The sequence below is a fragment of the Puma concolor genome, chromosome A1 (genome assembly GCF_028749965.1).
Source record: "Puma concolor isolate L17-30 chromosome A1, mPumCon1.1.hap2, whole genome shotgun sequence".
Classification (NCBI taxonomy): Eukaryota; Metazoa; Chordata; class Mammalia; order Carnivora; family Felidae; genus Puma; species Puma concolor.
The window spans coordinates 66,855,870-66,869,556 of record NC_141667.1 but is presented as its reverse complement, the minus strand read 5'-3'; the positions used below and the strand labels follow the sequence as shown (position 1 = coordinate 66,869,556).

At 45.3% G+C, this 13,687-nt stretch overlaps 1 protein-coding gene across 9 annotated transcripts in view; it reads right to left on the bottom strand.

Moving 5' to 3' along the window:
• Positions 1-1,623: 1,623 nt before the first annotated feature.
• Positions 1,624-13,687, bottom strand: part of ZNF346 (zinc finger protein 346) — a 30,976-nt gene continuing 18,912 nt past the window's right edge. For 2 of the 9 annotated variants that reach the window (XM_025924473.2, XM_025924477.2), the window contains 3 exons: positions 12,896-13,129; positions 5,747-5,840; positions 1,624-3,057 (listed from right to left, as the gene is read on the bottom strand). In XM_025924473.2, coding sequence (XP_025780258.1) covers positions 2,970-3,057; positions 5,747-5,840; positions 12,896-13,129 — 416 coding nt within the window. In that variant the 3' untranslated portion in view covers positions 1,624-2,969. Of the gene's footprint in view, positions 4,359-4,589; positions 5,113-5,746; positions 5,841-6,843; positions 6,935-10,914; positions 11,042-12,895; positions 13,130-13,687 lie in introns of all 9 variants that reach the window. The other 7 variants (XM_025924476.2, XM_025924478.2, XR_015241415.1 and 4 more) reach the window with 6 other exon arrangements.

The window sequence follows — 13,687 nt, the reverse complement described above, 5'->3', positions numbered from 1 at the left end:
TGTCAGCACAGAGCTGGACTTGGGGCTCGAACTCACGAACTGTGAGATCATGACCTAAGCCGAAGTCGGACACTTAGCCAACTGAGCCACTCAGGCATCCATCAGTTTCTTACAGTTATAAACTGGAGTCTAATAAACTGGGAATCTTGGGTAAAATTATGAGAAATATGGGGGAGCTTGGAATAAAAAATAACCACTGACCCTTGTCCAATCTGTTTTGTGGCTGCTTGCTCTATGAGCCCATGGCCCTGTCAGATGGTAGGTGAGGCAGGCCCAGGGGTTATATCAGAAGGATTCTGGTCCTTTTTGGAAAGGGTACTGGACGAGGAATCTAGAGAACTGGATTCTACTCTCCATTTTGTTGCTTCTTAGTGCCAGGACCTTGGATAAAATAGTACATCACTTTGACCCTTTTCTATAAAATGAAGTATCATTACCTAGCTCAAAAGGCTGTTATGCAGATCAAATGCAAGTTTCCCAACTTTTGCAGCTTTTTCATACCCTGAGGTGAGTTAAGACCTTTATCCTGGGCATTCTTGCTGGGCTCTGTAGGACCCTCTGACCATTGCCATAATGATCTTTAACAAGTATGTGAGCTTCCCAAGAGCAAGAAAGTGTTCATCCCTGTGCCCTCTTGCCGAAAGGGCTGGGCACGCGGCTAACAGGGACTCCTGAATCCAGACTAAGGTCTTGCAGGCCAAGGTTCATGATACAGTAGCCCACCCACCCTTCTGCCCTTCATTTCCTTGCGTGATAGATGAGGCTGATTCGGACATCCTGGATAAATTAGAAGGATTGCAGGGAAATTGCTGAGACAGTCTGGGCTTTGGAAGCTGAGAGCTGAGAACCCACCATGGGGGCCACGTAGGGCCTTTCCCAGCTGGTCAAGAGCAGGTACCCAAGAAAGGCTTGCTGAGTGAAGAATGGGAGCTGAGGCTGCCTGGGAACCTTCCTCAGGTCTGGCTGTCTGAAACTAAGGTTGACAAAAGGCTCCTGAGGCCATCACACTCACTCCTTCCCTAGCTCATTTCTGGGTCATAGAAAAGCTTCCTGCAAGAATCTCCAGGCCTGTAAGTCCATGGAACAAACCTAGTGCTGAGTAAGAGCTGTGAGGGAAAAGGCCATCTTTCCTCATACTCATTCATTCATTCATTCAACAAACACTTCATGACACACCACTCCACATTACAGAAGTTGAGATGAAAAAGGTTAGGTCTCTATCCTGAAGGTATTAGCCTGGAGAGAGCCAGACTGGACACAACCTCCATTTTGGCTTCCTTATCTATCTCTTATCCTGCTCCCCTGCGTTCCTTCTCCACCTAACAGCCAAATGATCCTCTCAAACAAAGTAGATTCTCATCTTAAACCTTCTAACGACTTCCATGAGACCCTCTGTGACAGGGGGAGATGGATAAGTGGATGACGTTGTATTAAGTTTAGGGCACCTGGGAAGTCTCCCACAGGTTGCCAAATAATTAAAAGTTTATCTTTGTCCCACCTTCTTAGATCAGTATTTAGAGCCCTGGGAGTATGAGAGGGTTGAGGGTGAGGGGTCAAGACACACATACTAGATCCAACGGTAATATGGCCCCAAATCCCAGGTTTGTTAAGTTGCAGTCTGGCTCATGGGAGAAATTCTTTATTTAGATGCTTCAGTGACCAAGAGACAGAGCATAAGCACGCGCACACACACACCCATACACAATACATAAAGGCATTTCACAGGCAAAGGGATAGGCAATGGGGCGGGGGTGGGGGTGGGGGGGAGAGGCCACGACAGCAGCTAGGGGCTTCTTTGACTCAATGAAGGGGGGCCTATGATGGTGACACTCCTTGGAATTCCCGCTTGAAAGCTACAAGGAAATATCCACTCCCAGTGAAATCCCAGGCCGTAAAAGACAGCAGAGTTGGAGATATCTAGGTTTGGGGCCTGGGGAACACCTGTTTCCTCACTGCAGAAACCTGCACTGGCTCTCCTTTCTTTCCCTGGTACCCAGGAATCTCCTGGTGGATAATGGAAGAGGGCTAGCACCACAGCAACCTGGACAGGTGGTCTCCTACATGAGGAGGAGAGGGCTAGTAGAGCCAAGGAGCAGCATGGACCTTTGAGCTGGCTGGCATGAAATAGTTCACCTTTTAAGGGCACAGAATCATCAAGAAAACTTGCATGTGGGGGCTTTCCCACATGACCCTGGGTCAGAGCACCTCTCTGATGGGGGAGGGGAAAAGGCCCCCCTCTTAGAGCTTTCATAATCCCACTGGATACCGAGGCCTCCTCCAGCTCTAGCTTTTCCCCAGCTGATGCATATCCTTAGCACCATTCAGGAACTGTGGAGAAGAGGCAGAAGGACAGCACTGCTCTGCCAGGACTGTGTCATTGCTCCAGGAGGAGACTTCACAGTGGGCAGAAAACTGTGTAACTGGCCAGCATCCGGTCTCAGGCTCAGGAGAGCCTGCACTTTTTGGGGAAAGGGAGTGTGTCATGTCAGCTCCAAGCTCCCATAGGGCAGCCACTTCCATCTGCCCTTTCCTACCTAGGCAGAACTCTGGTGTGAAAGCTCCAGGTTTCACTGGAGCTGCCTGGAGCCCAGGGACAGCTCAGTTCTTTAGCCGCAGAGACTGGTTCAAAAATGACCTGCAAAGGAAAGACAGGCCTGGGGCTCATGACATATGGCCCAAAGAGGCTGGGGAAGGGGAAAGGCCATCCTCCAAACTACTATTCTGTGAGGCCCCAAGTCCTTTCAAGATCCACCCCCTTCCCTTGTCCTGACCTAGAGGGCCCATTCCAAAGGGGAAGAGCAGGAGTGGATTAGCCTGGACCAATCAGAGGCTATCTGTGGCCCACTCCTGCCTAAGGCCTATGTGTTCTCCAGGTATAAGAAAGGAGGAAGAGGGAGCCAAGGGCTGACCATGGTCACGGGAAGCTGGCTCACGGCTGGTTCAACCTGGGGTGCTGGACAGAAACACCTCTAGTCTTCCAAGGTGGCTGAGTCTTTCTGAATGGGCTGCCTTTGCATTGGAATCTGGCCCAGGGGTGATGCCATTGTTTTTGGTGACCTGTAGTTTGAGAAGGAATAAACACACAGGGTCAGTTTGTGGTGGTTATGATGGTGCTCCAGGTAATTTTCTAAAGATAGTACAGCTCTTCCAAGGCCTTGGAGTAATAAGGTGACCAGGTCTCCTTTACTGAGGGTCACTGCATGCTAGGCACAATGCTGGGTACTTTGCTTCTAGTATCCTATTTAATCTTCATGGCAATTCTACAAGGCGGGGATAGTACCCCTGTTTTGTATATAAGGAAACTAAAGTTCAGAAAGTCTAAGTCACCTGACCCCAGTAGGCTTTTTATTGTTGTTTTCTGTTTTGTTTTTTTTTAATTTTTAAAATTAAATAATTATGTTGTTGTTGTTGTTGTTGACCATCCCTCCATCCTTAAGCTTTTTAAAAGTGTGGCAGGTTCAGGACAGCAGCCCACATCTCTCCACTACCAAACCATTTATTCTGCCTATAGGGCCCTATATGACCTGGATAGTACAGACTGATCATTCTTTCCTTCACACTGAGTCAAAAGTGGCTCTCCAGTCACTCTATCCCACTTTCTGCGTACCTAGTAATAATTGATATTGTCTTATTTGTTTATGGATTTGTTTAGGATCTGCTTCTACCACTAGATGGGGATCCAAAAAAATCAGGGAACAGCATTGATCCTGGTTCCTACTGTAGCCCTAGTGCTCCATATAGGACCTGGCACATAGTAGGTACTCAATAAATATTTGTTGAATGAATGAAAGCTTACCTCTAATAGTTCCCTTTTCTGGTACCAGCATTTCACATACTTTATCTCTAACTCTCAGGTCATCCCATAAGGTGAGGATAATGAGCCCCATATGCAATGGCAGAGCAAAATAAATGTACTTTGGAATCAAAAGGTTTGAATTCTGGGTCTAACTCCAAGTAACTAAGTGGCTTGGGCAAGTTACTTAACCTACCTGACATTGGGTTTCCTCAGGTCGTAAAGGGGTGTGTGTGTGTGTGTGTCTTAATTCAGAGCTGCTACTGTGAATTAAATGAAATTAACTTAGGTGTTCAACAAATAGTAGCTATAATCTTACAGAAGAGGAAGTGGAGGCTCAGAGAAGTTTACTGACTCACCCAAAGTCACATAGCTGAAAATATAGAAAGAAAAGAGTAAATACTAGCATTTTCAAGACTGGGCACCCCCAGGGTAGGGCTCTGGTTGTCTCCAAGTTGTATGCTGAAACTGCCACCAGTCAAGCTGCAAGGGAGATGTGCTGAAATGGGAGTGAGCCCCAGGCTGGACTGTGCAGGCTTGTCTCAAGTCCATATCTAAAAGAAGCCTCAGGGGCGCCTGGGTGGCGCAGTCGGTTAAGCATCCGACTTCAGCCAGGTCACGATCTCGCGGTCCGTGAGTTCGAGCCCCGCGTCGGGCTCTGGGCTGATGGCTCAGAGCCTGGAGCCTGTTTCCGATTCTGTGTCTCCCTCTCTCTCTGCCCCTCCCCCGTTCATGCTCTGTCTCTCTCTGTCCCAAAAATAAATAAATGTTGAAAAAAAAAATTTTTAAAAGAAGCCTCAAAAGTCCTCAGATCTGCTGCAATGTGGGAGGGGAAACTTCAGTCAGAGTGGAGAGGACCAAGGACATTTTGACTAATATTTTGTGTTTCCACCACCTTTAGTTAATTCAGCTCTGTGAACAATGCAGAACCTACCATTTAAGTCAAAGAAATCAGTTTATTAGACTTGGTTGCCTGAAACTCAATTTCCTTATCTATAAAATGAGTATATTCTCATCTCAGAAAGTTATGTTGTAGCACACTGTCCACACTACCCAGTTCCCTTCTGAGAGGAAGAGACAGAACTGCATAAGCCCTCCCCTTACCAGGCCCTAGCCTCCTCATATCACACGGTGCCATAACCTCCTTGTTAGCATGATGCCCTAGAAAAGCATGCTGTGAGCCAGACAAGACTCAGTTTGAATTATAGGCTCTGTCTCATAGTATCACTTGAATGGTGGTTGCCTCTGTCTATAATAATAATACCTTCTTCCTAGGGTTGTTGTGTGGATTACCTGAGAGGATTTGCTTGGCATATGCCCTGCAACAGAACAGGGGTTCAAAGAGTGTTAGTCATTTTCAAGGTTATCATGAACAGATGACAGTGTTTACCTCTTCCCTTCAAAGCACTTATCAGAATTTGTAATTATTGGTTGTTTACTCGTTTATTGTTTGTCTCCTCCCATCAGAACGTAAGGTCACAAGAGCAGGGACTGGATCTGTTTTGGCCACCACCCAGAGGGTGTTCAATAAATACTTGATCAATGAATGAACAAATCTGGTCATATTTGGTAATAACCTGGAGAGGGAGCTTTTGCCATAGAACTGATGGCAGTAGAGACTAGGTTCTTAGGCCAGTGACAGGCTTGAGGGAAGGGAAACTTCCCTAGTCAGACTGCTATAGGGCAGGAAATCTAAGTACTTTTAGGAGACCGCCAAGGAAAGTGTCTTAAGTTTCTCTACTCAAACCTTCAGTGGCAGGTCCAAAGGCTGTGGAGAAGCTGATGGGAGGAAAAACTTACAGAGGAGACACTTTTGTTAACTGATTGATTTTCTGTTGACTGAGAAAAGGCTGCCAGGATTCCATTTTAGCAAAGTAGTACCTGGCTTTGTTTTGATTTAGAAGCCTTGAGTTCTTGTAGCAGACCCTTGAATTTCAAAGGAAGATTACTCACTGGTTCTTGTGTTTGAAGCCGCTGACATGAGCTTGATACTGTTCTATGGAGTTCAGCACTATCTTACACGTCTTGCAGGGGTAACCCTTCCCAGCTGAAACACACATAAAAGTCAAGATACTTAGTTATCCAGGAACAAGGGACCTGGGGACTGCTGCTTTTGACAGTAAATGCCCTTCTGAGGATGGATGGTGGGGTGAGATTAGGTGGTTGGCCCTGATGAGAATCCCAGAGGCCTCAATGCTCAGGGGACACTGGCTGTGTGCCTATGTGCTTTCTGGGGTTGGGAACCTCCTCACTCCCCTCTGTACCCCCAAGTCCCAGAATCGAACCTGGTCTACAGTAGCTGTCTGTTGAGTAAATAAAAGATTGACAGAACAAAGAGGTGACATTTGGTGTATCTTTTTACCTGGACTGTGCTAAGTGGCCTCATTAAGGATGCCCTTCACTGAGAGATCTCTGGGAAACTGCCACTCTCCCTAGGCTTGCAATAACAGTAATTAATGAGAATGCCTGCTATGAAAATTAATCTAGTCTTCCTATCTTGGGGCTCACAGACACTCTTACTACCAGGGCTGATCCAATGACAAAGTGGCCTTTGTCCACATGGCCAAGATATGGAGCTGGACTCCTGGCTCTGCCTTCATGTGATCTTGACTAAACCCCTTCCCCTTTCTGATCCTCAGCTTTTCTCAACTGTAAGTCAATTATACCATAACTTATAACCATAATACTTATAATAAAAGCCAGTATCATTAACTAAGTACCTGATATAGGCCATGCACGCTTTATAATTTTGCTTGGCCCTCATAATGATTTTCTTGGGAAAATCATTATCATTATTTTATAAAGGAAAATAAGGCAAAGTCACATGTCTAAGAACACAGTGTTAGTAAGTGGCAAACTCAGGCTTGGCTGACCACAAAGGCTGTACTTATTCTAGCGTGACAGATGTTAGCTGTACAAGAAAGGCAGCTGTACACATGACTTCAAGAGCCCTCTGGTTCTGACACTCTTCTAACCATCTGCCACCCTAAAGTTTCACAGCTCTGGAGTAAGATCACCTAGGCTCAAATCCCAGCTCTATCATTTCTTACCTGTAGGACCACAGGCCAGTTACTTAACCTCTCTGAGATTTGGTTTCCTCATTTGTAAAAGTGGGGCTTCTCTGAGACTCAGGTTCCTTACCTATAAAATGAGGTTAATATTAGTATCAACCTCATAAAGTTACTGTAATGATTTAAATAAAAGCATTTGACACATAGTAAGTGCTCAACAAATGTGAGCTCTTATTACTAGTATTTTTTCACTCTTATGGGCTCCATGCATCAGTCTGGCAAAGAGGTGGAGAGTATCTTTTAACCAGCCTTCTATGGCAGCTGTAGCTGAGAACACCAATGATCTCCTCTACTCCAATTAGCTAGCCGATGTTCCTTTCTATCTTCAGGTATTTCCTGGAAGACACACCCCTTTAGAGCATTTAAGGGGAATATTACTGCAATCAGAATTCAGGTCCATTTTAGACATTTATGGCCAGCATTTGCAGAAGGCTTAATCTTAGACCCTCAGCTCTTCTCTTTCTAAACTCTCTAGGGGTTTCATTCATTCTGCTGACTTTCATTACCACCTAAAATATATGAAACCACTAATATTTAACAATTACTGACCTACCAAAATGGCAATATCTCTAACCCAGACCTCTCATTTGAGTTCTAGACCTATATATCCAACTGCCTACTTGGATATCTCATGGGCATCTTAACTCCAAGCTGACAAAACCTGGCTATCCACCTAATTGCTTAAGACTAAATCTGGTTATCATCTTCGACTATTCCCTCTCCTTCACCTCCCACATTTTTTTTTTTTTTTTTTTTTTTTTTGGTAAAGATCTTATTTTTATGTCATCTCTACACCCAATGTAGGGCTTGAACTCACAATCCCGAGATCAAGAATTGCACGCTCTGAAGGCTGACCCAGCCAGGCCCCCCTCACCTCCCACATTTGATGGCCAAATCCAGATAATTCTTTTTTCTTTTTTAAGTTCATTGATTTATTTTGAGTGAGAGAGGGAGAGTGTGAGCAAGGGTGCAGAGAGAGAGAGGGGGAGAGAGAATCCCCAGCAGGCTCCACACTGACAGCACGGAGCTGGATGTAGGGCTCAATCTTACAAACTGTGACATCATGATCCGAGCTGAAATCAAGAGTTGGATGTTTAACTGAGCCACCCAGACGCCCCTAAATCCTGACAATTCCACTTCCTACATAGCTCTTGAATCCATCTACTTCTGTCTATCTCCTCCACTGCTACCTTACTTAGTCCAAGCTCCCATCCTCTCTAGTATGAATTACTACAATACCGTCATTGCTGGGGTCTCCCCACTCCTCTTCCTCCCTTTTCCAAACCATTCTCCACTTTGTAAGCAGAATGATCTAATAATGCTTAAATTGTCATTGGCTTCCCAATGCTTTTAGGTTAAGGCCCAAATCCCTAACATGACCAACAATACCAGGACTGGATGCTCCATCATCTCCCCAGGATCGTTTTGCCCCACATTATCCTCCTTTCACTCTGGGAAACCTTCACTGATCCCTGTTCCAATTTAAGTTGTCCCATTTGTTTCCTTTCCTTTTTTTTTTTTTTTTTTTTTTTTATTTTATTTTTAAGTAATTTCTACACCTAACATGGGGCTTGAACTTACAACCCTGAGATCAAGAACTGTGTGCTCTGCCAACTGAGTCAGCCATGTGCCCCATTTGTTTCCTTTTCTAAAGCTTGTCACACTTGCAGTTATTTGCTCAATGCCTGTCTTTTCTACTAAACTCTAAGCTTCATGAGAACATGGACAACACCTGTCTTGTTTACTATCATATATACAATGCCTGACAAATATTAGGAAAGCACTTAGCAAATATTTCTTGACTATATATGATTTTTTGTTTTGAGAGAGAGAGTGCGTGTGAGTGAGTGCGTGCCTGAGTGGGGGAGGGGGGCAGAGGGAGAGGTGAAGAGGGAGAGAGGGAGAGAGGGAGAGAGAGAGAAAGGGAGAAAGGGAGAGGGAGAGGGAGAGAGAGACAGAAAGGGAGAGAGAGAGAAAGATAGAGAGAAAGAGAGAGAAAGAGAGAGAAAGAGAAAGAGAGAGAGAGAGAGAGAGAGAGAGAGAGAGAGAATCTTAAGCAGGCTCCATGCTCCAACACAGGGCTTGATCCCATGACCCTGGGATCATGACCTGAACTGAAATCAAGAGTTGGATACTGACTGAGCCACTCAGGCACTCTTTGACTATATACGAACTTAACAAGACCTGAAAACCTGTCCTAAGCATAGTTGAAGAGACTCGGGGATCAGCATGGGGCAGAGAAAGCAGCCCTGTTCTATGTAGGAGGCAAGGCCCTAAGCAGGGAAAGAAAGTGATGGGGTAAAGCAGAGGAGGATTCCAGTAACCTGGGGTGAGTGTTGAATGCTCTGACAGTTGGAAGGATTTGGCTGCCTGAATGATATGCAGGCTTTAGTTTTAGCATTCTTGGATAAATGAGAGAAATGTGAGCCAGGAATATAAAGCAAATTTCAAGTCTTTGATCTGCTTGGTAGACGCTGCATCTTCCCCTTGGGGAAGAGATCTGGACACTCTGGATCATCTCACATTTGACCCATACTTGTCATGAGACACTCTGACAGGAGCCCCATGGAAACTATTCTCTGGACCCACAATAGAATTTAACCCAAATTTCAATGTGGCTCAGGTGCTGCCTAGTGTGGGACCCAGGAAAAATCACCTCATCTTTCTGATCCTAATGACCTCATTTATAAAATGGGGACAATCAAACTTGCACAGCAGAGCTGCTGTGAGGATTAAATCCGGCAATTACATGTGAGAGTACCTAGCCTAAGGTCTGGACTGTAACAGCCACAGGTAAGTAAAGGATGACTGACTGACTGAATGAATGAACAAGCTTCAACAGAGGCCAGCAGGGAAAAGTCAAGCTGCTAACAAACCTAAAACCTTTGCTAAGGTGGAATCCCTGTTAGCTGAAGTCACTGCCTGCATATCCTAGGTCAACATTCCACCTCTGTGGGTAAGAAGGGGGTCAAAATGAGTTCAATGCCTCTGATGTCCTACAGTTGGAAAGCCTCCTGCCAAGTACACTCAGAGCTGGAGGCAGGAGGAAGGAGTGTAAGTTTTGGAGCCAGACAGAGCTAGAGACACATATTGATGTTCTCACTTATCAACATCAGGTCCTATCAGCACTATGACCTTGAGCAAGTCACTCTGAGTCTCAACTTCTTTATCTGTAAAATGCGAAAATCATACCTATTTTTAGGAATGCTGTGGGAATTAAATTATAATGTATATATTAATATCAAAAGGCATGTGATGCCCCTGCCTCCTGCCTAGGTTTTCATGAAAAATTGTGGCTGATCTGTAAAGCAGTCAGATGCCTTAAGCAAGAAAAAGCATCCAGGATACAGTTCTAGGATTAAGTTTGGTAATCAGCCTTAGGCAAAGGGAGGAGTAGATATAGGAAGGAGACTTTGGCTTGAGATAAAAGTATAGAATGGGGGAGTGCCTGGGTGGCTCAGTCGGTTAAGCATCTGACTTGCATCAGACTTCCGCTCAGGTCATGATCCGGTTCGTGGGTTCAAGCCTCGCATTGGGCTCCATGCTGACAGTGCAGGGCCTGCTTGGGATTGTCTCTCTCCCTTTCTCTCTGCCCCTTTCCCACTCATACTTTCTTTCTCTCAAAATAAATAAACTTAAAAAATAAAAAGAATAGAACGGGTACAAGTTAAGACAAGCAGCCTAAAATATGGCAGTGCCAAACGTTAAAAAAAAGGGGAGGGGCCTGGGTGGCTCAGTCGGTTAAGCTTTGGACTTCAGCTCAGGTCATGATCTCGCGGTTGGTGGGTTTGAGCCCCTCATTGGACTCTGTGCTGACAGCATGGAGCCTGGAGCCTGCTTCAGATTCTTTGTCCTCCTCTCTCTCTGCCCCTCACGCACTCATGCTCTCTCTCTCTCTCTCAAAAATAAATAAACATTAAAAAAAAAAAAATTAAACATGGCAGTGCCTGAGTCCTGCTAGTGGACAAGAGAGAATGAGGATATGACCAGAGTAGGGCCAAATAAAGATGGCCAAGAGCTGGAGCAAAGAAGAGTCAGCTGCAAGAGAACCCTGGGTCGTGCCAGCTGGATACTGTGTTGTCCCTATCAGTCTCAGGCCAAAATAGGAGGGTGTCACAGAGGGTTCTGAGGAGCTTGGTTCTGAAGTTCCCGTATTTCTCAGCATATGGGGCCGATCCTGTTAAAGAGGAAGGCACTGCCTGCATATGGGAACACCAAGCACTTAATTTTGAAGAGGTTTATAAAGCAGGGTCCTTCAGTGGCATTGGAAGAGCACTCCTTGGCACCCTGCTAAAGGGACCTTCCTTATTTCATAGCCACTATTTTGCACCCATCTCATCTGTGTCAGTATTGCTCAAGGACAACCTGTGTTGTAAGGCTGCTTTGGGTTTGGGGATTGATAGAGAGGCATGATCTCCCTTGCCCATATGTGGTCTGGAACATCTACAGTATCTGGGTGTTCACCTTTCTAAGACTGTGGCAAGAGCACAGATGACTCCAAGTAGCAGGTTCCCTGAGGCCAAGTTGTTTGTACTTGGATGCCATGGGGACCTCAAATGTTGACTGGTGCTGCATCTCCATGGCCTGAGTGGAAACCCTGAGGACTCATACGAATGTAGGCTCCATGAGACAGGCACTGTGTCCGTCTTGGTCACCACTGTACCCCAAAGAGGGTACACAGTAGGTACTCAATAAATACTTACTGACTGAATGAAAGAGAAAATAATAATCTCCCCTCCTACATTCTTATTATAAGCCCTGAGAAGTTAATGTGATGGGAAGGGCTCTTAACTCTTCATGAATACTTACTCCTGTGATGTTGACTGGCATCTAGAAGTCAGGGTAAAAGCTAATATTCTCTGAGTCAGAGTGGGGTATGGGCAGGCCTCAACTGCTGAGAAGTGAGGGGCCCTGAGGACACTCTAATATCTGGCAGAGGCTGCTGAGGGCCTTCACACAAGGAATATGGATGACAGGGAGCTTAAATCAGAGGTTGCAAACTGGTGGCCCTTGGCCCAAATCTGGCTTGCAGACAGATTTGGCTCATACACGGTTTAACATTTTTTAAATTTAGTAACACATTTATTTTTATTTTTTTTTTCTTTTTAAATTTAGTAACACATTTAAAATGGAGAGGATGGGGCGCCTGGGTGGCGCAGTCGGTTAAGAGGCCGACTTCAGCCAGGTCACGATCTCGCGGTCCGTGAGTTCGAGCCCCGCGTCAGGCTCTGGGCCGATGGCTCAGAGCCTGGAGCCTGTTTCCGATTCTGTGTCTCCCTCTCTCTCTGCCCCTCCCCCGTTCATGCTCTGTCTCTCTCTGTCCCAAAAATAAATAAATAAACGTTGAAAAAAAAAATTTAAAAAATAAAAAAATAAAATGGAGAGGAATTCTATTTTTTTTTTTTTTAAGATTATTTTTAAGTAATCTCTACATCCGACATGGGATTTCAACTCACAGCCCTGAGACCAAGAGTTGCATACTCTACCGACTGAGCCAGCCAGGCCCCCTAAAAATTAGGGAAATTCTTTTTTTTCAAAAATTTTTTTAATGTTTATTTATTTTTGAGAGAGAGACAGACAGACAGAATGTAAGTAGAGGAGGGGCAAAGAGAGAGACAGAGAGACACAGATTCCGAAGCAGGCTCTAGGCTCTGTTAGCACGGAGCCCAACGTGGGGCTTGAACTCACGAACTATGAGATCATAGCCTGAGCCAAAGTCAGACACTTAACTGACTGAGCCATTCAGGTGCCTCAAAAATGAGGGGAATTCTTAAACAAATCTGACTTTCTAGATTCCTTGAAAAACTGAAAGATCTGGTAATAACTAACTGGAGCTGGCTAGGAGAGGCATGCACTCTTCAGCTGGTCATGCTCATTTACTTATTTTTATTTCCTATCTGGTTTCTGCAGGCATTTGAGGGTGCAATGCCTGCGAGGGGAGATGTAAGGAGGAAAAGACAGCATTGGTAGTCTGGAGAACTCTAGTCCTCAAGCCCTGATCCAGCTCTCGGTGTGAGCTGGGCCCCCTTACCTGATGAGTCAGTGACAGCAGGGTCGGCCAGCCGCCCATAGTGTGCCATGAGTTTGAGCTTGGTTTCCTGTTTCCTGTGTTTCTTGCCCACATAATGTTGTTGAGCCATGACAGGATCGTTGAAAGTCGCATGGCAGAGGCTGCAGAACTTGTCTGGGTCTATCATTTCTCTATTCTGGTGCAAGGCTAAGGTGGAGGCCACAAGGAAAGGGTTTGTAAGGCGTTTCGACAGAGCTGCGGTGAGAGAGTTCAAACAGAAACAATGAAAAAAGACCCAGAAGGTGCCAAGCTTTCGAGTATGCTGAATGGAAAGAAAGGCTGGGTCACTAGTCACACTTGCAGATGTAGCACTGCCTGTGTGAATCACACAGTGAAAGTCTTATCTAATTGGGAAAACTGGCAAGATTTGGGAGAGCTCAAAGACCAGCTACTTTGGTCAGCAGTTTTCACTACTTTGGGCATATGAATCCTGATTTCCTCATATTCTGAGGAGGTTCTGCACTTCTGCTATCCAGTTGTCAAATTATAACAGTCTAGAAATGTACATGTTTCTAGTTCTTTTATCCCTCAGAATTCCCCAGAGCTTCACAGCAAGTGGGACAAAAAACTGGGAGCCAATGCACAGATGTAGTAATTGAGAGCCTGAGGATTGGGAGGGTCATTTAGAAAAGGTAACCGTACGAGGAGGCCTTTTGGGTTACACGGTCTTCTAGGCTGAGTAGGAGAAAGAGAGGATGATACTGACGTTAAGTTACATGCTTTGTACATATATTTCCTCCTTTGGTCCTCAGA